Here is a 25,882-nt window from a genome sequence, read left to right on the forward strand (position 1 = left end):
AATTGTTCTCTTGTGTCTACAAGACTGGGGAGTTCCACCACTCCTCTTGGGCTAGCTGCACAAAAGCTGTTCTGCCCTGTATGCACACATGGATTTTTCCTCTCTGAACCCTGTTCACACAGGCAATATACAGATGATCAGGTTTTTAAATACATCAGATAGGGATTGCATACATTAGTTAGGACTGCTCTGATATGGGTATACCGTGAAGATTGGTAGAGCAGCTTAGTATACATTTTTTGCAAAAAAACGTATCAACCAAATACCCTGTTATTTACATCTTTTACTAGCACTTGCGGATTACTGCAAACATTTTTTCAAACTGAGTGTTTTTGGTTTTACCATTCTCTTTTGTGTCTTCAGGTTTCTTGGTGGTGTGTGAACATGTTCTTACAGACTTGTTCACTGTGCAAGTAGCCCATGTGTTCCTGTTTCCTTAAGCAGAGGTCAGAATCTGAAAAGTCTCAATACTAGTTGCATGCATAGACATTTAACCACCATGCATTTGAAAGCTTGGACTAACTACCAAACGTCCCTTAAGGTTGTTGCACCCTCGGCCAATGAAGCTAGTCATCAACGCAACATCCCTTCCGGCAGTGTAGGACCACCATTTAGCGCACCACCTGCTGTATCTGTGCAGGTATCTTTGCCAGGCCAAAGCAGTCAGGGTCAGGGAATCACCAGTTTCGTAGTAGGAAACACTGCATCTAGGGCACCGGCGGCAACAATACCATCTCCCACCGTCTCTCAGTCTGCCATGTCCACCGGCACCCCCGCTAGTTCCACGATCTCCATCTCTCCAGTCCAGCTCACCCTACATGAGACTATGGTTAGAAAAAGGAAGTACTTAGCCTCGCATCCGCGTACACAGGGTTTGAACGCCCACATAGCTAGACTAATCTCGTTAGAGATGATGCCCTACCGGTTAGTTGAAAGCGAAGCTTTCAAAGACCTGATGGACTACGCTGTACCACGCTACGAGCTACCCAGTCGACACTTTTTTTCCAGAAAAGCCATCCCAGCCCTCCACCAGCATGTTAAAGAGCGCATCGTCCATGCACTCAGGCAATCTGTGAGCACAAAGGTGCACCTGACAACAGATGCATGGACCAGTAGGCATGGCCAGGGACGTTACGTGTCCATCACGGCACACTGGGTAAATGTGGTGGATTCAGGGTCCACAGGGGACAGCAAGTTTGGGACAGTTCTGCCTAGCCCACGGTCTAGTAAACAGTTGTCTGTAGCCGTTCGCACCCCCTCCTCCTCCTCCTCCTCCTCGTCCTCCTGCAGAAGCAAGAGCTCGTCCACAGACCGCAGTCGCACAAACACTCCATCCGCACCTGCCACTGTTGCACACCAGGTCTCCCATTATGGGGCAGCTACTGGCATACGTCAGCAGGCTGTATTGGCTATGAAGTGTTTGGGCGACAATAGACACACCGCGGAAGTTCTGTCCGAGTTCTTGCAGCAAGAAACGCAGTCGTGGCTGGGCACTGTAGATCTTGAGGCAGGCAAGGTAGTGAGTGATAACGGAAGGAATTTCATGGCTGCCATCTCCCTTTCCCAACTGAAACACATTCCTTGCCTGGCTCACACCTTAAACCTGGTGGTGCAGTGCTTCCTGAAAAGTTATCCGGGGTTATCCGACCTGCTCCTCAAAGTGCGTGGACTTTGCGCACATATCCGCCGTTCGCCTGTACACTCCAGCCGTATGCAGACCTATCAGCGTTCTTTGAACCTTCCCCAGCATCGCCTAATCATAGACGTTGCAACAAGGTGGAACTCAACACTGCACATGCTTCAGAGACTGTGCGAACAGAGGCGGGCTGTTATGTTTTTGTGGGAGGATACACATACACGGGCAGGCAGTAGGATGGCAGACATGGAGTTGTCAGGTGTGCAGTGGTCGAAGATTCAAGACATGTGTCAAGTCCTTCAGTGTTTTGAGGAATGCACACGGCTGGTTAGTGCAGACAACGCCATAATAAGCATGAGCATCCCCCTAATGCGTCTGCTGATGCAAAGTTTGACGCACATAAAGGATCAGGCGTCTGCACCAGAGGAAGAGGAAAGCCTTGATGACAGTCAGCGATTGTCTGGTCAGGGCAGTGTACATGACGAGGTACCGGGCGAAGAGGAGGTGGAGGATGAGGAGGATGATGGGGATGAGTATATTTTTAATGAGGAAGCTTTCCCGGGGGCACGGGAAATTGGTGGCGTGGCAAGGCCGGGTTCTGGTTTTTTGAGGGACACAAGTGACGTAGATTTGCCTGCAACTGCCCCTCAACCAAGCACAACCGCAGATTTGACAACGGGAACTTTGGCCCACATGGCGGATTATGCCTTGCGTATCCTCAAAAGGGACACACGCATTACAAAAATGATGAACGATGACGATTACTGGTTGGCCTGCCTCCTTGATCCTCGCTATAAAGGCAAATTGCAAAATATTATGCCACATGAGAACTTGGAACTAATATTAGCAACAAAACAATCAACTCTTGTTGACCGTTTGCTTCTGGCATTCCCTGCACACAGCGCCCGTGATCGTTCTCACACGAGCTCCAGGGGCCAGCAGACCAGAGGTGTTAGAGGGGCAGAAATCAGAAGTGGCGTTGGCCAGAGGGGTTTTCTGACCAGGTTGTGGAGTGATTTTTCTATGACCGCAGACAGGACAGGTACTGCAGCATCAATTCAAAGTGACAGGAGACAACATTTGTCCAGTATGGTTACAAACTATTTTTCATCCCTTATCGACGTTCTCCCTCAAACGTCATTCCCATTTGATTACTGGGCATCCAAATTAGACACCTGGCCAGAATTGGCAGAATATGCATTGCAGGAGCTTGCTTGCCCGGCAGCTAGTGTCCTATCAGAAAGAGTATTCAGTGCTGCAGGTTCAATACTAACAGAAAAAAGGACTCGTCTGGCTACCCAAAATGTAGATGATCTAACCTTCATTAAAATGAACCACAACTGGATTTCAAAATCTTTTGCCCCACCCTGCCCGGCTGACACCTAGCTTTCCTATGAAAAGGTCTTGCCTGTGGACTATTCTGAATGACTTTTCCAATCTCGTAATTTTCTTCACCTGATTGTCCAGCATACGACATGTTTCCACCTCACGAAATGGCCAAACTCCCCACACGGGGTCGTGCTATCGCCACTTTGCGCTTGGACCCTTGAGAGTGCTGTTTGTCTGAAGAGGTGGGTGAGCCCGCTTTTGGTCGACGGCACTGCCACTGGGTCCCTCATAGTACAATAAAGTGTCTCTGGCGGTGGTGGTGCGCACCCAACGTCAGACTCACCGTTGTAATATGAGGGGCCCTGTGCCTGTACCGCCGGCCACAAGCCAGTTCCCCCCCCCCCCAGCTCAAACAGTGCTCTACCACTAGCAAAATTATCTCTCACAGCTTCACCAATGTGTAGTCTAGGCGCTGACATCCTTCAATGCCTGGCACTGACAATACCATTGTTTTGACATTTTTGTTATGTTAGGCCTTCGAAGCCTGTCTGCGGTCACTCCTTCCACTAGACTTCCACTGACCAGACCACTGCTGCCCGTGTACCCCTGGAACCAATTTAAAATTGCCTACAGCCATGTGTTAATATTTTAGGCCTTCGATGCCTGTCTGTGGTCACTCCTTCCACTAGGCCTCCACTGACCACACCACTGCTGCCCGTGTACCCCTGGAACCAATTTAAAATTGCCTACAGCCATGTGTGATTATTTTAGGCCTTCGATGCCTGTCTGCGGTCACTCCTTCCACTAGGCCTCCACTGACCTGTCTACTGCGGCCCGTGTACCCCTTGAACCAACCTAATAAAATATTTAAAAAATTAATTTGATTATAAAAAATAAGATCGTGTTGAGATCTCAAATGCAGACATTTTAACATTAAAAACAAACACACAACAAAAATCTGGAACTGTACTAAAAAGGTCCACCAGCTACAATTACTTTCTCCTGCAAGAAGTTAACTGAAAGGTTTTTTTGGAGTTGTTAACACAGATATGGCATCCACCGAGTGTTGTCCTGTCGCGTCTCCTTTAAATTATTTCCAATAAGATGTTAAACTATTAATTTAATAAAATCAATAATTAAAAAAATAATTGAGTAAGTCAAAAGCACATTGCAAATAAACATTAATTACAAATCAAGAAGCATGGCGCGTCCGAGGGTGAGTAGATACCGAATAAGAATATAATCACCCTCGGGCGCGCAATGCTTATTTACAACAGCCTTCCTTCCTAAGAATCAGCCCTTCCGTGGTGTAGAGAGAGGTTGTTGTTACACTCCAAGGTGTTCCCCAGGTTGCCTTTCCTGAGCTTCGATCTTCCGGCTCTCGTTTAGTAGCTGTTGGAAACTACGCTGCATTAGGCCTACAAATTGTGTATGGGTGAAACAGTGGCGCATCTGCGGTCCCTCCTTCCACTAGGCCTCCACTGACCTGTCTACTGCTGCCCGTGTACCCCTTGAACCAACATCTTAAAATAAAAAAATAATTATTTTGATTATAAAAAAGAAGATACTGGTGAGATCTCAAATGCAGACATTTTAACATTGAAAACAAACACACAACAAAAATCTGGAACTGTACTAAAAAGGTCCACCAGCTACAATTACTTTCTCCTGCAAGAAGTTAACTGAAAGGTTTTTTTGGAGTTGTTAACACAGATATGGCATCCACCGAGTGTTGTCCTGTCGCGTCTCCTTTAAATTATTTCCAATAAGATGTTAAACTATTAATTTAATAAAATCAATAATTAAAAAAATAATTGAGTAAGTCAAAAGCACATTGCAAATAAACATTAATTACAAATCAAGAAGCATGGCGCGTCCGAGGGTGAGTAGATACCGAATAAGAATATAATCACCCTCGGGCGCGCAATGCTTATTTACAACAGCCTTCCTTCCTAAGAATCAGCCCTTCCGTGGTGTAGAGAGAGGTTGTTGTTACACTCCAAGGTGTTCCCCAGGTTGCCTTTCCTGAGCTTCGATCTTCCGGCTCTCGTTTAGTAGCTGTTGGAAACTACGCTGCATTAGGCCTACAAATTGTGTATGGGTGAAACAGTGGCGCATCTGCGGTCCCTCCTTCCACTAGGCCTCCACTGACCTGTCTACTGCTGCCCGTGTACCCCTTGAACCAACATCTTAAAATAAAAAAATAATTATTTTGATTATAAAAAAGAAGATACTGGTGAGATCTCAAATGCAGACATTTTAACATTAAAAACAAACACACAACAAAAATCTGGAACTGTACTAAAAAGGTCCACCAGCTACAATTACTTTCTCCTGCAAGAAGTTAACTGAAAGGTTTTTTTGGAGTTGTTAACACAGATATGGCATCCACCGACTGTTGTCCTGTCGCGTCTTCTTTATATTATTGCCAAGAAGATGTTAAACAATGAAATTAATAAAATCAATAATTACAAAAATAATCGAGTAAGTCAAAAGCACATTGCAAATAAACATTCATTACAAATAAAGAAGCAGGGCGCGTCCGAGGGTGAGTATATACCTACTAAGAATATAATCACCCTCGGACGCGCAATGCTTATTTCCAACAGCCTTCCTTCCTAAGAATCAGCCCTTCCGTGGTGTAGAGAGAGGTTGTGTTACACTCCAAGGTGTTCCCCAGGTTGCCTTTCCTGAGCTTCGATCTTCCGGCTCTCGTTTAGTAGGTGTCGGAAAGTAGGCTGCATTAGGCCTAAAAAATGGGGAATGGGGTGGAGAGAGATGGTGTGTTACACTCCAAGGTGTTCTCCAGGTTTCCTCGCCATTGCTTCGATCTTCCGACTCTCGTTTAGTAGTTGTAGAAAACTACACTGCATTAGGCCTACAAAATGGGTATCGGGTGGAGAGAGATGGTGTGTTACACTCCAAGGTGTTCCCCAGGTTTCCTTGCCATTGCTTCGGTCTTCCGACTCTCGTTTAGTAGTTGTAGAAAAGTACACAGCATTAGGCCTACAAAATGGGTATGGGGTGGAGAGAGATGGTGTGTTACACTCCAAGGTGTTCCCCAGGTTGCCTTTCCTGAGCTTCTATCTTCAGGCTCTCATTAAATTGTGGTTAAATGGAACAACTGCATTTGGCGTACTAGTTGGTTTGGGGCCTACTATCGGTGTCTGCCACTCCTTGCTGTTCTCCTGGTTTCCTGTCCTGAAATTCCATTTTCAGCCTCTCGTTAAGTAGTTGTTAATGTTAGACTGCATTTGGCCTACTAGTTGGGTTGGGGCCTACTATCGGTGTCTGCCACTCCTTGCTGTTCTCCTCCACTGAACAAAGCTGTGCCGCCTGTTTACTACGGTTGCCAATTTTGAACTGCATTTCGACTACTTACTGATTTGGCCCTACTCTCTGTGTCAGCCTCTCATTCCAGTTGTCCTCCACTGCAATGCCCCCTGGTTATTCCTGTGTTACCAATTTTGAACTGCATTTAGCCCACTTTATTCTTTGGGCCTATATCTGTGTTTCCACTTCATCGTGCCCATTGCCCAGCCAGTGATAGATGAGTCTGCTGGTACATTGACCCATAACGCAACATTCCCCGTGCACGCTACACAACAACATTGTGACCCTGCTGAAAGTCAGGTTGCTCTTCCCGCATACCATACCACCTTACACGGGGACAAAGAGGAAGGTGCAGATGAAAGTGCAGGTTCCTTCATCAGGTGGGGGGAGGAATACTAGTTGGCGACGTCACTGGCACAGGGCCTCTCATAGTACGCAAAAGTGTTGCTGCCGGTGGGAGGCGCCCCCGCCGTGCAAACACACCGCTGTACTTTGAGGGGCCCTGTGCCAGTGCCAATGCCAACGAGTGGGCCCCCCCTGCTTGCTCAGGATCACAGCACTTGCAAAGTTGAAATACTTACCTCTCCCTGCTCCACTGCCGTGACGTGGTCCAGATTTACTGGGCCCACTAATTACTTGAACCAGCCCTACCCCCCACAACTTTAGCCAAATGACCCCCAATTTCAAATGCCTTCCAATTATTTTAAGGTAAATTACGCTTGACAAGCTTCATTAAGAAGAATGGATGGTTTTGACATTAAAATGGGCACTCTAGGTGTTTTCCTGGCCCCCACTCACTGCCGACTATGCTGCCCCATTGACTTGCATTGGGTTTCGTGTTTCGGTCGATCCCGACTTTACGTCATAATCGGCCGATTTCACTCGACCCGACTTTGGACATAGTCGGGTTTCGCAAAACCCGGCTCGACTCTAAAAAGGTCAAGGTCGCTCAACTCTAGTAAAGACCCATAGAATAAGCTCCTTTTATAAAATTATTGTACTCAGGGCTTTTGAGTCCGTCCTCATCGTGCAGTCCCGTCTGGCTGCTGGTAAGCTTGTTTTTTATCGTCGCTTCATAGACAATCTCTTTTTAATTTGGACAGGCACTGAATTGGAAGCCCTTGAATTTGTTCACAGTCTCAACTCTAATTCTTGGGGTCTTACCTCCACAGCTAATTTCTCACGCTCCTCAATTCAATTTTTAGATCTAATGGTACATGTTGACACTGAGGGCTTTTTCTCCACCACTACACACTTTAAAAAGGTGGATGTGAATAGTTACTTGAATTTTAATAGTGGACACCTTCCCAAATGGATCCTTAACGTCCCGTATGGGCAGCATTGGCGCATAAGAAAAAATTGCACAAGAGACAAGGATTTTTTTGAAGAGCAACGTTTTTTACAGAAAGGCTACCCTAAAAAACTGGTTCAAGATGCCCTTTCTAAAACAGGAATATTGTCCAAATATGAATGTATACAGAAAATTAAAAGTAAAACTAGTAGGGGTGCTAAATCTGTGACCTCTGAATTTGCCAAGTGGAGCTTGGTTACAACTTTTAATCAATCTCATGCTACTATCCAAAGACTTTTGAAAAAATATTGGTTCATATTGGAAGGTGACCCGATATTCTCAGGTCACATCCCTACCCACCCCAGAATAATTTATAGGCGGAATCGCACACTCCGCAACCTAGTTGCACCCAGCAATACAGTTATTAGCCCCAGTGCCACATCCGCGACCCAGCTAACAAAAAATCCCAGCTGTTTTGCTTGCAGATCTGCAAAATGTCTGTGTTGTAACTCCATCAGAAATGGTGTTAAAGAATTCACATCCAATACTACTAATATTAATTACAGAATCAACTACCATGTTAACTGTCAATCCTCATTTGTAGTATATCTAATAGAATGCGGATCTGGGCTCCAATATGTTGGACGGACTATACAGACCATGCACGCAAGACTGAAGAAGCATCGCCAAAATATTAGGAATGGTTTTATGTTGCATAGCCTATCAAAGCATTTTTTAACCAAGCACCAAAAAAATTTAGAATCTCTGAAACTGACGATTATAGATTTTATACCAGAAAATGTATCTGATCGGTATGGGAGCTTGATTAATAGGGAAAGTTTCTGGATTTTTAAGTTGGGGACTCTGGCGCCTGAAGGGTTAAATCTTACTATTGAAAGGGTTAACAAGTGATCTCTCTGTTTTTAATCATTTTTATAGTGTTTTTATAGTGTATTTTATTATATGTTGTCTTATTTTTGCTTTTTACCATGTTTTATATTTTAATCAGGTCTAGGGGCTTTATTTAATCTTTTTTTATATATACATAGTTTTGTTCCTATTGTGTTTTTACCATGTGACCTTACTATTTTATCATTTGATTTGTTCTTATCATGTGACCTGCTGACTATGAATTTTAGTGGTTGCTATTTGTTTAAATACCCCTTCCTGCTCTCCTTTAATAAACTTCCACCTGATGAAGACGGTTTAACTGTTGAAACGCGTTGTGGTTCAACACTAAAATCCTTGTTTTGGTCTCATTTCCAGCGCTCCTAGGACCGTTATTACTATTTACAGCTATGCGTTTATGTCATAGTTTTACAATCAATTTATGTCATTTTGCGTGAACCCTTTCCCCACCATGATGTATATTTATGTAAAATTTCATGAAGGGGTTAATAAAAAAATAAATAACCCATTAAAGGAAGTGATACATTTCTGTAATTAGGGTCTTTGCCCCTAAATCATGATTCTCTCAGAGGGGTATAAAAAATCTCGTGCCAGATTATTCAAGAAGTTAAGTGAATGGGTGCAACTATAACATTGCTAAGTATTGAGTAATAGACACTTTCAGTTTCATTTCTTCCTTCTTCCGTCAGCCATGGCGTCTGCTGATCTGAGGGAAGAGCTGCTCTGCTCCATCTGTCTGAGCACTTATACAGATCCTGTAATGCTGAGATGTGGACACAACTTCTGCCGGGTCTGTATTGGTCGTGTGCTGGATACACAGGACGAGTCTGGAATTTATTCCTGTCCTGTATGCAGAGAAGAGTTTCAGCAGCGGCCGACACTGATGAGGAACTTATATCTTCATAATGTCGCAGAACGTTTCCTGATTACTCAGCAAGAACAAGAGGAGATCACCGGGATCTGCTGCACTTACTGTGTGGACTCTCCGGTACCTGCTGTTAGATCCTGTCTACACTGTGAGGCTTTTCTGTGTGATAAACACCTGAGATCTCACAGCAAATCACCAGAACACGTCTTATCTGATCCCAGCACTTCTCTGGAGAAAAGGAAATGTTCTGTCCATAAAAAGATCCTGGAATATTACTGCACTGAGGACGCTGCTTGTATCTGTGTGTCCTGCAGTTTGGCCGGAGAACATCGGGGACACCAGGTGGAGATACTGAATGAGGCCTCAGAGAAGAAGAAGAAGAAATGGAGAAATGTTCTGCAGAAACTGATCACAAAGAGAGAGAAGACTAAGGAAAGAGTCCGGAGTCTGGAGGAGCAGAGGAGAAAAGCTCAAGAAAAAGCAGCTGGAGAAGCCGAGAGAGTCACTGCCCTGTGTACAGACATCAGGAGACGGGTGGACGACCTGGAGAAGATGGTCCTGAGTGAGATCTCCAGGCAGGAGAAGGAAGAGTCACTGTCACTGTCTGCTCTGATCCATCAGCTGGAAATAAAGAAGGACGAGCTGTCCAGGAAGATGAGACACATTGAGGAGCTGTGTAACATGATGGATCCACTGACTGTCTTACAGGAACCAGACACCGGTGACTTGTGTGATCCTGAGGAGGAGGGAGGTGATGAGGACACAGGAGGACATGATAAACAGCCCCATGATGGAGATGACCTGGATGTGGCTGTGATCTCACACACATTACACACATTATGTGAGGTAATATCAGGTATAAGGAGCGGGATCTATGTGGTGAGTCCTGCAGACATATTACTGGATGTAACCACAGCTGATAATAATGTCCGTATATCAGACGACCTGAAAACTGCAACCTGGACAGAAGAGAATCAGAAACGTCTTGAAACAGCAGAGAGATTCCAGAAATATAATCAGGTGATGAGCAGGAGAGGATTTACCTCAGGACGACATTACTGGGATGTGGAGACCAGGAGATCAGGGTGGTCAATAGTGGGGATGTGTTATCCCAGTATAGACAGGAGGGGAGGTCAGTCACTGATTGGAAATAATAACAAGTCCTGGAGTTTGTGGAGATCTAATAATCAGTATTCAGTGAGACATGACAGTAAAGAGATCTGGTTACCTGACAAGATCTCCAGTGATAGAGTCAGGATATATCTGGATTATGAGGCCGGGCAGTTGTCCTTTTATGAGCTGTGTGACCCCATCAGACACTTACACACCTTCACTGCCACCTTCTCCGAGCCCCTTCATGCTATATTATATGTATATGAAGGTTCTATAAAGATATTAGGGGGAAGAAGTAACTGGGTGAAACCACTATAACGTGATAGATCCATTGATACGATAGAGAAAATCTCAGATTTGTTGCAGTTAAATGTTTTAGATCATTCAACTAATTGTAGTATGAAATAAAGACAAGCTTAAAGATCAAAATGTGTTAAAATTCCAAGTGTTTGCCCCTTATAACTAATAACTGGTTATATATCTGCAATGATTCTTTTATTGAGAATTAATATTTAGCACACTCTTTGCATAATTGTTTTAATTCTACTATTCTGGAGGGTTTTCTCACATGAACTTCCCGATTCTGTCCTGTAACAGTAACAATATCTCGAGGGTTATTATATATGATGTATTTTTTTGAAATAACAAAAAAAAAACTGTTCAGAATAAAGTACCGGCAAATTAAATTAGATATTTGAAATGTTATGTGCACGATGCCTCATTTTCCGCTTGTAACTTGAACGGTGCAAATGTTTAAAATTTACCATGTCCATTGTTTCTGCATTTTGCTGCATTTTTGCGGTCATAGACATCAATGTGGAGCCCATTTTCTGAATAAAATAAGTGTTGCTCTAATGATTTCTACATGAAGTGATATAAAATATAAAAAATATATAAAAATATGTAAGAAAATTAAAAAAATAGAAAAAAGTGTCACTTTCTAGAGAAAGGAAATGTGATATCACAGGAGCAAGAAGCAACAATCCAGCAGGAATATAAAATGTTGAACATTAAAAAAAAATTCAAATACAAAATTTACTTGCAGATTTTCATGAGTTTTATGCATTTTGTAAGTTGAAAAAAAAAACACATAAAAAATCCATTGCATACATTGACCCAAATAGGGTCAGTATTCGAATTGCCCATTCTTTATTTTCTTTTAGAAGTGTCCTTATTGCTTTGATTCAGTCTACCGTCCGACAACTTAACCCAACGGTCCTTGATCTTTATTAGAGATGAAGAAATATGTTTGGAAAACGATCGCCAACATAAATTCGGCACAAATATGGCACATTCGGAATCATGAGCATTTTTGTCTTATATTAATTCGGTAAAAAGTGCAGGAAAATAATTGCGTTGCCACTAAAGTATTTTCAGCACTTTGGCTAGGATAGTGGTGGTGTATGATGAGCGGGGGGCACATGTTTGATGAGGGGAGGGGGTGGGGAGAGCTCAGAGGATCTGAGTGCTTGTAATTTTTTTTTCTAACTTTATGTATTCAAATTACGGCTAGCCAATCAGGGTGCAGGAAACATCCACAATGTCCAGACACAAGGGCTGGTGCCATTGGCTGCTGAAATCACATGTCTCTCTCGATATAAAGAGCGGACATCTTGTTTTAGCGCCATTTTGTCACTATAACAGTGCAGAGAGGCTGCTCCTGACGCTAGTCCTCGGTGCTGATAGATTTTAGCTAGTTAGCTAGGCGGTTGTTTCTAAGTCAGATAATTTAGCTAGCTAGTGTCCTGTGTGGCTGTGAAATCGACCATCCAGCAGATTTTTTTTTCTAGCGCCATTAGTGAGGTCCACAGGCAAAGACAGCAGGGCACATTTCATAGAAGTGTGTTGTGCGTTGCTCCTATTGTGCTCCATGCAGTAATAGACCATTAAAAATCTATGTTTTTCAGTGCTAACGTGATTCAGCAAAGCATATGTCACCTTGTCATTTATAGCTGCTGAACTTCATCTTTGTGCAGAGTAAGAAAGTAGGAATTAGGCTGCTTTAACACATCAGTTTTTTGCCGTCAGGCTCAATCCAGCAAATCTTGAAAAAAACAGATCTGACGAATGATGCTGCCATATCCGTTTTTTTTCTCATAGGCTTGTATTAGCGATGGATGACCTCACGTTTCATCCGTCGTTCGCCAGATCCGTGGAAAACGGACAAAGTAAAGTTTTTTGTCTCCGGCAAAAAAACGGACAGTGCCGTTTGCTAGAATGGAAGCCTATGGGCGCCGGAAGGTGCCGGATCCGTCACATGACGGAATCCGGAGTCGGATTCTGTTTTTTTAACTGCGCATGCTCAGATACAATTGGCCAGCCCCCAATTAGGAAAGGTGTATATAAAGCCTGCTATGTAGGGCTTCACTCATCCATTTACCAGCCAGCCAGCAAGACGCAGACCTGCTGCCAGAGCTTAAACCTTCCCCAGGCCAGCCAGCCACAGCTTGCCAGCAGCCAGCCACAGCCTGCCAGCCACAGCCTACCAGCCACAGCCTACCAGCCACAGCCTACCAGCCACAGCCTGCCAGCCACAGCCTACCAGCCACAGCCTGCCAGCCACAGCCTGCCAGCCACAGCATGTCTTCTTCTGGCAGCCCTCCCCCGCGTCATCAGCGCTGTGAGGTAAATATTTTTCTTTTGTTTTTTCTCTTTTTGGTGATGTTCACATAATTTATATATATATTATTAATACATAATTTTTGTATAACAGGAAGCTGCAGGATCAGAGGTGCTTCCAGAAGGAGACGGATGGGGTGGAGAAATACCCGGAGTAGGCTCGCAATTGGTAAGTTTCTTACATGCATCGCAGAACCACATCATCACAGACATCACAGTACACATAACACATAAGCCTACATCCAAGCACATAATGTTTTTTTTTCTTTTTAAGTCTTCCCATTCTGGGGCTCGATCAAGAGGTCCTCAAAGCGCCTCCCAGGGTCATCGGCGTTAGTGTCAGGGCGGTCGCCATCGAGGATTTCAGTGTAATGTTTTTGTTTTTTGTCTTTTTTAACAGGCTTCACAGCGTGCTCCTGACTTGGATGGTGAGGAGGCCGGGATAAACATCGACCTTCTCATCGATCTAATCCTAGAGCGGGAGCCGCTGTGGAACATGGGGGTCTGCCACCACGCCTATATCGTTGTGACCCATCGACTCTGGGAGCAAGTGTGCAACAAAGTTGTGGGCAACTGGGAGGACCTCGATGTTCGGGCCCAGAATCAAGCGCGTAAGTATTCCCAGTTCAGTTATGTTGCCTGGATGTAATGTGTTGTATACTAACCAAGAGAGTTGTCAAGCAGTGGCGGTCAATCAGGGATCACTTCAAAAAGGAGTTTTACAAGGAGATGCGGGCCCCGAGTGGATCGGGAGGACGCAGGAGCAAGTACAAGTATGCTACAGCCTTGTCGTTCCTTCGGTCAACGATGGTGAGCAGAAGGTAAATATCACCCACCCCATTTAATAAAAAATGTTTACATGTCTAACACTTTTTTATTGGGTTTCAGCCCATCCAGTATTATCTCCACCCCACACTATTTAAATTTATAAAGATTTTGTTTGTTAAAAATTTGCTAATAAAAAAAAACAGTTTTTTGGTTTAAAAATTTTGTCTTTCATTTGTTAGTTTATAAGGTTAAATACTTTGGTTAAAACAAGGTACAATACTTTGGGTAAAGAAGGTCAAATACTTTGGGGAAAACCCAACCATGTACAATGCTTTGGGTTAAAAAGGTACAATACTTTGGGTAAAGAAGGTCAAATACTTTGGGTAACAAGGTCCAAGACACATTTTTCAAACTCTCTCATCCTGCCAGTCTATATCTTCCTTGAGGTGAAATACAGTACTCAGCAAATTTGTCCCTCATTCTGGAAACTGACACAGAACTTCTATAAGTAATGTTCTGATAATCATGCAAGGTGGTTTCTTCAGAGTGGTCATCAATGGAAATCTGTTCCTTGCACATAACAAAATTGTGCAGGACCACACAGTCTTCAAGTTGATAGCGGTCAATAGAACTCGCCAATTGGCTGTCAGAATCCCAAAAGCGCACTCCACCATTCTCCGTGCTCGTGTTAGGCGGTAATTAAATACTCTTCTAGTGGGCGTCAATCCACTACTGGAGTACGGTTTCAGCAGGTGTTCTGAGAATTGGAAGGCTTCTTCTCCAACACAAACAAAAGGCATTGGTGGCCCAGAGGTTTCCTGCAGCGGTCTTGGGGGTGGAAATTGGAAGGTGTTTCCATAGAGATGATGACCCATTGCAGACAATTTAAAAACTTGTGAATCATTGGAGCGGCCATAGGCCTCTATATTGACCGCTATAAATTTGTATTCAGCGTCAGCGATGGCCATGAGCACAATGGAGAAATATTTTTATAGTTAAAATATTCTGATCCAGATCCAGCAGGTTTGACGATGCGGATATGTTTCCCGTCCACTTCACCCAAGCTATTTTCAGCCAACTCTCCATTGTAGGATGTGGTATAAACTCGCCATTTAACCCCTTTCTGACCTCGGACGGGATAGTACGTCTGAGGTCGGATCCCCCTCTTTGATGCAGGGCTCCGGTGGTGAGCCCGCATCAAAGCCGGGATATGTCAGCTGTTTTGAGCAGCTGACATGTGCTCGCAATAGCGGCGGGTGAAATCGCGATTCACCCACCGCTATTAGCTAGTTAAATGCCGCTGTCAAATGCAGACAGCGGCATTTAACCGGTGCTTCCAGACGGAAATGAGCGCATCGCTGACCCCCGTCACATGAATGGGGGTCAGCGATGCATCAGAATGGTAACCATAGAGGTCCTTGAGACCTGAGGTGATCCTGAGGAGGAGGGAGGTGATGAGGACACAGGGGGACATGATAAACAGCTCCATGATGGAGATGACCTGGATGTGGCTGTGATCTCACACACATTATGTGAGGTAATATCAGGTATAAGGAGCGGGATCTATGTGGAGGATCCTGCAGACATATTATGGGATGTAATCACAGCTGGTAATAATCTCCTTATATCACACAACCTAAAAACTGCGACCTGGAGACAAAAGAAAAGGAATCATTCAGAAACAGCAGAGAGATTTCAATATCCTCAGGTGAGGAGAGGATTTACCTCAGGACGACATTACTGGGATGTGGAGATCAGTAGATCAGGGAGGTGGATGGTCTGGATGTGTTATCCCAGTATAGATAGGAATGGAGATCAGTGATTGGAAATAATAACAATTCTTGAAGTTTGTCGAGATATAATGTTCAGTATTCAGCGATAAACGGTAGTTAAGTGATCCTATTGTCTGACAAGATCTCCAGTGATGGAGTCAGGATATGTCTGGATTATGAGGTCGGGCAGTTGTCCTTTTATGAGCTGTGTGACCCCATCAGACACTTACACACCTTCACTGCCTCCTTCTCCGAGCCCCTCCATGCTGTATTATGCGTATGGGATTGTTGTATAAAGATATCTGTGGGGAGAAGTAACTGGAAGAAACCAACATAATCTATTACATCTGCTGTATAAATAGGAACCGGTCTGGTCACATCTGAGCTTTTATTTGTTTTGCACCTGATGATATTTACCTGTCCTTTACAATGGAATTAAACCGAATAAGCATAATACAATATGTAAGCCAAATCAATGTTGGTTTTCTTCAATGTTATATACAAGGGATAAATGAGAAATTGATTCTATTTGGTGCCTATTGCTGGGAGTTGTAGTTCATAATTACGCTCTTAACAATACATACGTTCAAAATACTCAAATACTCTAATCATTAAACGAAACTGGTAATATTTTGTACTATATAATATATAGTATTTTTATTTATTCTGTGATTATAGGATATTATACAGGTACATGTATACTAAATAATATAACAATCTGTTACACTCAGATTTAATTGGTGCAAATTGAATTTTTTGAGGAAAATTCAGTGAAGCCGACGATTTCAAATTTGGAATGATCTGCTGATCTCTAGTTCTTACCCCTGTGGTATCTGCCACTGATGAGGATTAGACCCTAGAATCGTATACTAATTATTCTATTACAGGCTGTTGTCACACGCATGTGCACGAGACATCGTTCTGTTTTTCTTGAATCATTTTTTTAGATGTCTTTTCAGATGACTATTGCGGCATTTTTTACTTTTTCCCCCCAGATTTTATGTATTAGTCATGAGCATTTTATGTATTAATCATGAGCAGAAGACTCCACAAGAATGTACTGTTGACTACTCTTAACCGTTTCACGTTTTTGAAGACCTGAAGAGGTTCAAAGAAGCACAGAATATATACACAGCAAGTACTTTTGACATGGCAGGGCATTTGTTCATTATTTTTGGCATTTTTAATGCTTTTTCCAGGCAAAATACATGTGAAGTGCTCATACTCTGATACAGGAAAGATATATATCTTGGTACCGTATTTTTCATACCCTGATAGTCACCATCATATGCATCTCCCAACAGCAAGTGATCCACATATGAGGGTTTGAAGGCAACATTAGGCTCCCAATCCACTGCCTGGGCTTTTGGTGACTGTATCGCTAGCAAACCAGGATAATTACACAAAGAACTACGGCATCAAACTGAATTTTTGCCCTGGGTGAAGTAGAGGTCAACTACGCTTCCAAATTATTACCTTCAGGCTTAAACGAATATTCACTGCGGAGAATTCCTTCACAATGCACTGATCCCCTTACGATAAGCTGATCACAGGGTTTCCCACCACTGGAACTTGCTTCAATTATCTTGTCAGGTCTCGAAAACTTTTCCAAACTGCCTTTATTATGTTATGTCTCCATATTCCACAATTCCTTCCATGTCCTTGATGTCCCTGTTGTGGATAAGTTTGCAAAAAAAGGTATTATGTCAGTCACTTAGCAGCCTTATGAGTTAGTTGTCATCAACTTGGGTGCCAATTCAACCCTTAACAGTCCAGTCTCAGACACTGCAATCATGGGCACGCGGGTGTGATTGATGGCCTCCTCTTGTTAAGCTCTAAGCGGAACATCAAGGATAGTGTGGGAATCATGGAGTAGGGCTAAATTACATAAAGTTGGTGGTTTGGGAGGCCTGCAAGACTTGACAAGTTTCTTTTAAACCATGTCTAAGGCCGGTTTCACACGTCAGTGGCTCCGGTACGTGAGGTGACAGTTTCCTCACGTACCGGAGACACTGACTCACGTAGACACATTGAAATCAATGTGTCTCTGCACATGTCAGCGTGTTTTCACGGACCGTGTGTCCGTGTGCAAAACACGGAGACATGTGAGTGTTCGTGGGAGCGCACGGATTACACGGACCCATTAAAGTCAATGGGTCTGTGTAAAACACGTACTGCACACGGACGCTGTCCGTGTGCAGTCCATGTGCTGTGCAGGAGACAGCGCTACAGTAAGCGCTGTCCCCCCCACGTGGTGCTGAAGCCGCCATTCATATCTTCTCTCCAGCAGCGTTCGCTGGCTAGAAGATATGAAAATTTTTTTTTTTTTTTCGTGTTTAAAATAAAGATCCCTGTCCCCACCCCCCTCCCACCCCCTGTGTGCCCCCCCCCCTTCCCGCTGTTAATAAAATACTCACCCGGCTCCCTCGCAGCTTCCTGTCCTCGCCGCACCTTCTCCTGTATGAGCGGTCATGTGCGGCCGCCGATTACAGTCATGGGGTGGATCTTTATTTTAAACACGAAAAAAAAAAAAAGAATTTTTGATATCTTCTAGCCAGCGAACGCTGCTGGAGAGAAGATATGAATGGCGGCTTCAGCACCAGATGCAGGGGACAGCGCTTACTTGTAGCGCTGTCTCCTGCACGGTCTGTGTGGAACCCAGTGTGCCGCACGTGTGCCACACTGATGTTCACGGTAAGCACACGGACACATGGACACGGATAATTCCGGTACCGATTTTTCCGGTACCGGAATTATTTGGACGTGTGAGACTGGCCTAAGGGTTAACGTTTCAACTTATGGAGAGTGACAATCAAAGCTGGCATGTCAGAGTGAGAAGACTTAAAACCCATGCATGCTCCTCTGGGAAATTAAATATGCAAATTGTCTCTCGAGATTCTGGTTTGGTTTTTATCCTGATTCATATTGCAAGGCTCGTTAAACAGTCACTGTTGACTTTCAGGATCGCTGCTTGCAATAGGTGGTGCTCGAGCTTAGTCCTCTTCTTCCATTAAGACAAAATTTGCATCTTTAAACCATGTAAAATCGCTGGAGTCTTTCAGGCCAAGAGATGCTGTGTGTAAGCACTGATGGGTTCACGACACATATTGTTGGCTGAAGATGAAATATTGTAATCTGTGTTTGGTTTGATTTGATGGATTGAAATCAATTATGATATTATTTATAAATCATGGTGAACAGCTTCAAAATAATAATTATAAAAAAAATATTTTGCATAAATGTTTTAAACATTTTTCACATATCACAGTTTATTAAATATTTTATTAAGAATATGTTATGTTTTGTATGTGATGTATATGCAATGTATATGGTGTGTAATGGGTATGTCAAGTCCAGTAAACATATTGGAATCTGAACGACCTTTTGGGAGGTAGCAATTCTAGATCCTGGTTACTTAAAAGTGTGTCTATATACTTTGATCTAGATTTTATCTATCATCTGGCAAGACAATTTACAGTCTCATTACACAAGATACCAGAGAGAAGTAGCAATATTCATGTCAGATATACTATCTTTTTCATTTCAATCCCCAAAATCAGATGTATATTGAATTCCCTGAGCTTACTAGGTGGTGAATGAACATGGAATATTTGCAGCTTCCATGGGAATGAACACATGCAGGTGCTTCCCACAAAATTAGAATATTCTCAAAAAGTTAATTTATTTCAGTTCTTCAATACAAAAAAATGAAACTCATATTATATATATACACTGCTCAAAAAATAAAGGGAACACTAAAATCCCACATCCTAGATATAACTGAATGAAATATTCCAGTTGTAAATCTTTATTCATTACATAATGGAATGTATTGAGAACAATGAAACCTAAAAATGATCAACGTAAATCACAACTAATATCCCACGGAGGTCTGGAGTTGGAATGATGCTCAAAATCAAAGTGGAAAATTAGGTTACAGGCTGATCCAACTTCAGTGGAAATGCCTCAAGACAAGGAAATGATGCTCAGTAGTGTGAGTGGCCTCTACGTGCCTGTGTGATCTCTCTACAACGCCTGGGCATGCTCCTGATGAGGCGGCGGATGGTCTCCTGAGGGATCTAGTCCCAGACCTGGACTAAAGCATCCGCCAACACCTGGACAGTCTGTGGTGCAATGTAACGTTGGTGGATGGTGCAAGACATAATGTCCCAGATGTGTTCAATCGGATTCAGGTCTGGGGCATGGGCGGCCAGTCAATAGCTTCAATGCCTTCATCTTGCAGGAACTGCTGACACACTCCAGCCACATGAGGTCTGGCATTGTTCTGCATTAGGAGGAACCCAGGGCCAATCACGCAAGCATATGTTACCCAAACCAAAAAAGTGAATCATAGAGCGAAGTACCATTAAGTATAAACATTCTTATTGATAAATAGTACAAAACAAGGGTAGTTATTAAAGTACATGTAAAAATTAATAACAGGGATAGTGACACCTAAGTACCATGTCCGGCAAGAATATAATACAAATGTAGGGAGGTAGGGCGCAAGCATATGGTCTCACAAGGGGTCGTAGGATCTCATCTCGGTACCTAATAGCAGACAGGCTACCTCTGGTGAGCACATGGAGGGCTGTGCGGCCCTCCAAAGAAATGCCACTCCACACCATTACTGACCCATTGCCAAACCGGTCATGCTGAAGGATGTTGCAGGCAGATTGCTCTCCACAGCGTCTCCAGAACCTGTCACGTCTGTCACATCTGCTCAGTGTGAACCTCCTTTCATCTGTGAAGAGCACAGGGCGCCAGTGGCGAATTTGCCAATCCTGGTGTTCTGTGGCAAATGCCAAGCGTCCTGCACGGTGTTGGGCTGTGAGCACAACCCCCATCTGTGGATGTCAGGAACTCAGACCATCCTCATGGAGTCGGTTTCTAACAGTTTGTGCAGGCACATGCACATTTGTGGCCTGCTTGAGGTAATTTTACGGGGCAGTGCTTCTCCTTTTTCTGCTTTTACAATGGCTGAGGTAGTGGTCCTGCTGCTAGGTTGTTGCCCCCCTACAGTCACCTCCACGTCTACTGGTATACTGGCCTGTCTCCTGGTAGCGCCTCCAGCCTTTGGACACTACGCTGACAGACACAGCAGACCTTCTTGCCACAGCTCGCATTGATGTGCCATCCTGGATGAGCTGCACTACCTGAGCCACTTGTGTGGGTTTTAGAGTCCGTCTCATGCTACCACGAGTGTGAAAGCACAACCAACATTCAAAAGTGAACAAAACATCAGCCAGAAAACCATGGTACTGGGATGTGGTCAGTGGTCCCCACCTGCAGAACCACTCCTTTATTGAGTGTGTCTTGATAATTGCCAATAATTTCCATCTGTTGTCTATTCCATTTGCACAACAGCATGTGAAATTGATTGTCAGTGTTGCTTCCTAAGTGGACAGTTTGATTTCACAGACGTTTGATTTACTTGGAGTTATATTCTGTTGTTTAAGTGTTCACTTTATTTTTTTGAGCAGTGTATATTTACACCATACACATATATATATAGTTATATGAAAAAGTTTGGGCACCCCTATTAATCTTAAGCTTAATGTTTTATAAAAATTGTTTTTTTGCAACAGCTATTTCAGTTTCATATATCTAATAACTGTTGAGCACAGTAATGTTTCTGCCTTGAAATGAGGTTTATTGTACTAACAGAAAATGTGCAATCTGCATTAAAACAAAATTTGACAGGTGCATAAGTATGGGCACCCTTATCATTTTCTTGTTTTAAATACTCCTACCTACTTTTTACTGACTTACTAAAACACTTTTTTTTTTGTTTTCTAACCTCATTGAGCTTGAACTTCATAGCCAGGTGTATGCAATCATGAGAAAAGCTACTTAAAGTGGCCACTTGCAAGTTGTTCTCCTGTTTGAATCTCCTCTGAAGAGTGGCATGATGGGCTCCCCAAAACAACTGTCTAATGATCTGAAAACAAAGATAATTCAACATAGTTGTTCAGGGGAAGGATACAAAAAGCTGTCTCAGAGATTTAACCTGTCAATTTCCACTGTGAGGAACATAGTAAGGAAATGAAAGAACACAGGTACAGTTCTTGTTAAGGCCAGAAGTGTCAGGCCAAGAAAAACATCAGGAAGGCAGAGAAGAAGAATGGTGAGATCAGTCAAGGACAATCCTCAGACCACCTCCAGGGAGCTGCAGCATCAACTTGCTGCAGATGGTGTCACTGTGCATCGGTCAACTATACAACGCACTTTGCACAAGGAGAAGCTGTATGGGAGAGTGATGCGGAAGAAGCCGTTTCTGCAAGCACGCCACAAACAGAGTCGGCTAAGGTATGCAAAAGCACATTTGGAGAAGCCAATTTCTTTTTGGAAGAAGGTCCTGTGAACTGATGAAACCAAGATTGAGTTGTTTGATCATACAAAAAGGCGTTATGCAAGGCGGCCAAAAAACAGAATTTCAAGAAATACACTTGCTACCCACAGTAAAATTTGGTGGAGGTTCCATCATGCTTTGGGGCTGTGTGGCCAATGCCGGCACCGGGAATCTTGTTAAAGTTGAGGGACACATGGATTCCTCTCAGTATCAGCAGATTCTTGACAATAGTATTCATGAATCAGTGACAAAGTTGAAGTTACGCAGGGGATGGATCTTTCAGCAAGACAATGATTCAAAACACCGCTCCAAATCTACTCAGGCATTCATGCAGAGGAACAATTACACTGTTCTGGAATGGCCATCCCAGCCCCCAGACCTGAATATCATTGAACATCTGTGGGATCATTTGAAGAGGGCTGTCCATGCTCGGCGACCATCAAACTTAACTGAACTGGAATTGTTTTGTAAAGAGGAATGGTCAAAAATACCTTCATCCAGGATCCAGGAACTCATTAAAAGCTACAGGAAGCGACTAGAGGCTGTTATTTTTGCAAAAGGAGGGTCTACTAAATATTAATGTCACTTTTCTGGTGGGGTGCCCATACTTATGCACCTGTCAAATTTTGTTTGAATGCAGATTGCACATTTTCTCTTAGTACAATAAACCTCATTCAAGGCAGAAACATTACTGTGTCCAACAGTTATTAGATATATGAAACTGAAATGGCTGTTGCAAAAAAATATATTTTTATAAAACATTAAGCTTAAAATTAATAGGGGTGCCCAAACTTTTTCATATAACTGTATATACACACACACACACACAAACACATATACCGTATTTTTCGAACTATAAGACACACCCCAAATGTTCAGAAGGCAAATAGGGAAAACAATTAATGTGTCAAATGGGGGTCTGTCTTACAGTCTGAATTCATCTTACTGGAGGGAGTTCGAAAGCGCTGGTGGAGCGGGGTCACAGGGGGTATTCAGTGGTCCAACGATATGACTTTCATCCCAGACTGGTGTGGCGGTTCGACGGTGCTAAAGGTGCGGGGGCTCCGCCGACATTGTGTGAAATCCCGGAGGCCCAGACATCCATTGCTGTTCTGTGGTGGCCTCCGGGAAATCCCATCCCAGGCTGGTGCAGCAGGTTCGGCGGTGCCTTGTGGTGCGGGGGCTGTGCCGGCATTTTGTGAAAGCCCGGAGGCCCACACATCCATTGCTGCGATGCGGTGACCTCTGGGAAAATGGCCACCAAGGGCAGTGCACACTCAGATTGAGATCTCGCGCCGAGATCTTGTCTCCAGAGATTTCGGAACAAGATCTCCTTGCCGAGATCTCAATCTGAGCATGCTCCGCCCCTAACGGCCATTTTACTGAAGGCCACGGCATCGCAGCAATGGATGTAAGGGGCCTTTGGGCTTTCACAAAATGCCAGAGCAGCCCCGAACCACAGAGCACCGCCGAACCTGCCGCATCAGCCTGCAAAGGGAGTGTGATCATTATCCTGCAGGGTCGGACCGCCGCAGTATCGCCCGACTCCTGCTGCCGTCACACTACACTTAAGTATATTCTGACTATAAGACGCTCCCCCGTTTTACCCAAAAAAAATTTGGGGAAAAAGTGCATTTTATACTCCGAAAAATATAGTATATACACACATCTATTAATCTATTATATACATATTCTTACATCATATATAGAGGACTGAAGACCTGTTACAATTCTGCCGCACCCTGTGTCAAGAAAGTTGAACCTGACCTTTGCTTTCTTAATATCAGAGAATTGTAGTTTCATTTCTTCCTTCTTCCGTCAGCCATGGCTTCTGCTATTCTGAAAGACGAGCTGCTCTGCTCCATCTGTTTATCTACATTTAAGGACCCTATAACACTGAAATGTGGACACAACTTCTGCCGGGTCTGTATTGGTCGTGTGCTGGATACGCAGGACGGGTCTGGAGTTTATTCCTGTCCTGACTGCAGAGAAGAGTTTCAGGAGCGGCCGACACTGATGAGGAACATAAATCTCCATAATGTCGCAGAACGTTTCCTGATTACTCAGCAAGAACAAGACGAGATCACTGGGATCTACTGCACTTACTGTGTGGACTCTCTGGTACCTGCTGTTAGATCCTGTCTACTCTGTGAGGCTTCTCTGTGTGATAAACACCTGAGATCTCACAGCAAATCACCAGGACACGTCTTATCTGATCCCAGCACTTCTCTGGAGAAAAGGAAATGTTCTGTCCATAAGAAGATCCTGGAATATTACTGCACTGAGGACGCGGCTTGTATCTGTGTGTCCTGCAGTTTGATCGGGAAACATAATGGACATAAAATGGAGTCACTGGATGAGGCCGCAGGGAAGAAAAAGAAAAAATGGAGAAATGTCGTCCAGAAACTGATCACAAAGAGAGAGAAGACTGAGGAAAGAGTCCGGAGTCTGGAGGAGCAGAGGAGAAAAGCTCAAGAAAAAGCAGCTGGAGAAGCCGAGAGAGTCACTGCCCTGTGTACAGACATCAGGAGACGGGTGGACGACCTGGAGAAGAAGGTCCTGAGTGAGATCTCCAGGCAGGAGAAGGAAGAGTCACTGCCACTGTCTGCTCTGATCCATCAGCTGGAAATAAAGAAGGACGAGCTGTCCTGGAAGATGAGACACATTGAGGAGCTGTGTAACATGACGGATCCACTGACTGTCTTACAGGAACCAGACACCGGTGACTTGTGTGATCCTGAGGAGGAGGGAGGTGATGAGGACACAGGGGGACATGATAAACAGCCCCATGATGGAGATGACCTGGATGTGGCTGTGATCTCACACACATTACACACATTATGTGAGGTAATATCAGGTATAAGGAGCGGGATCTATGTGGTGAGTCCGGCAGACATATTACTGGATGTAACCACAGCTGGTAATAATGTCCTTATATCAGACGACCTGAAAACTGCAACCTGGACACGAGAGAATCAGAAACGTCCAGAAACAGCAGAAAGATTCCTGGGTTATAGTCAGGTGATGAGCAGGAGAGGATTTACCTTAGGACGCCATTACTGGGATGTGGAGATCAGTAGATCAGGGTGGTGGAGGGTGGGGATGTGTTATCCCAGTATAGACAGGAGCGGAGATCAGTCACTGATTGGAAGAAATAACAAGTCCTGGAGTTTGAGGAAATATAATAATCAGTATTCAGTGAGACATGACAGTAAAGTGATCCGGTTACCTGACAAGATCTCCAGTGATAGATTCAGGATATGTCTGGATTATGGGGCCGGGCAGTTGTCCTTTTATGAGCTGTGTGACCCCATCAGACACTTACACACCTTCACTGCCACCTTCTCCGAGCCCCTTCATGCTGTATTATATGTATGTGAAAGTTCTATAAAGATATTAGAGGGAAGAAGTAACTGGGTGAAACCATCATAACATGATATATCCATTAATACGACAGAGAATACATCAGATTTGTTACATTTACATGTTTTAGATCATTCAACTAATTGTAATATAAAATAAAGAAAAGCTGAAGGATCAAAATGTGTTAAAATTTCGAGTGTTTGCCCCCCCCCCCCTTATAACTAATAACTGCTTATATATCTGCAATGATTCTTTTATTGTGAATTAATATTTGGTGCACTCTTTGCATAATTGTTTGAATTCTACTATTCTGGAGGGTTTTCTTGCATGAACTTCCCGATTCTGTCCTGTAACAATTTCTCAAGGGTTATTATATATGATGTTTTTTTTTTTAAATGACAAAAAAGAACTGTTCAGAAAAAAGTACCGGAAAATTAAATGAGATCTTTGGAATGTTATGTGCATGATGCCCCATTTCCGCTTGTAACTTGAATGGTGCAAATGTTTAAAATTTGCCATGTCCATTGTT

At 43.6% G+C, this 25,882-nt stretch overlaps 2 protein-coding genes and 1 pseudogene across 2 annotated transcripts; all 3 read left to right on the top strand.

The window, feature by feature from the left end:
- Positions 1 to 9,189: 9,189 nt before the first annotated feature.
- LOC138675205 (E3 ubiquitin/ISG15 ligase TRIM25-like) lies at positions 9,190 to 11,513 on the top strand. The gene has a single exon (XM_069763243.1). It carries the CDS (start codon positions 9,190 to 9,192, stop codon positions 10,795 to 10,797), a length of 1,608 nt encoding a protein of 535 aa, XP_069619344.1. The 3' UTR covers positions 10,798 to 11,513.
- Positions 11,514 to 13,059: 1,546 nt separating this feature from the next.
- Positions 13,060 to 15,975, top strand: LOC138674428 (E3 ubiquitin-protein ligase TRIM39-like; annotated as a pseudogene).
- Positions 15,976 to 23,784: 7,809 nt separating this feature from the next.
- On the top strand, positions 23,785 to 25,882 carry LOC138675207 (E3 ubiquitin/ISG15 ligase TRIM25-like). The gene has a single exon (XM_069763245.1). The coding sequence runs from the start codon at positions 23,815 to 23,817 to the stop codon at positions 25,420 to 25,422; it is 1,608 nt and encodes a 535-aa protein (XP_069619346.1). The 5' UTR covers positions 23,785 to 23,814; the 3' UTR covers positions 25,423 to 25,882.

Source organism: Ranitomeya imitator, chromosome 4, assembly GCF_032444005.1.
Source record: "Ranitomeya imitator isolate aRanImi1 chromosome 4, aRanImi1.pri, whole genome shotgun sequence".
NCBI lineage: Eukaryota > Metazoa > Chordata > Amphibia > Anura > Dendrobatidae > Ranitomeya > Ranitomeya imitator.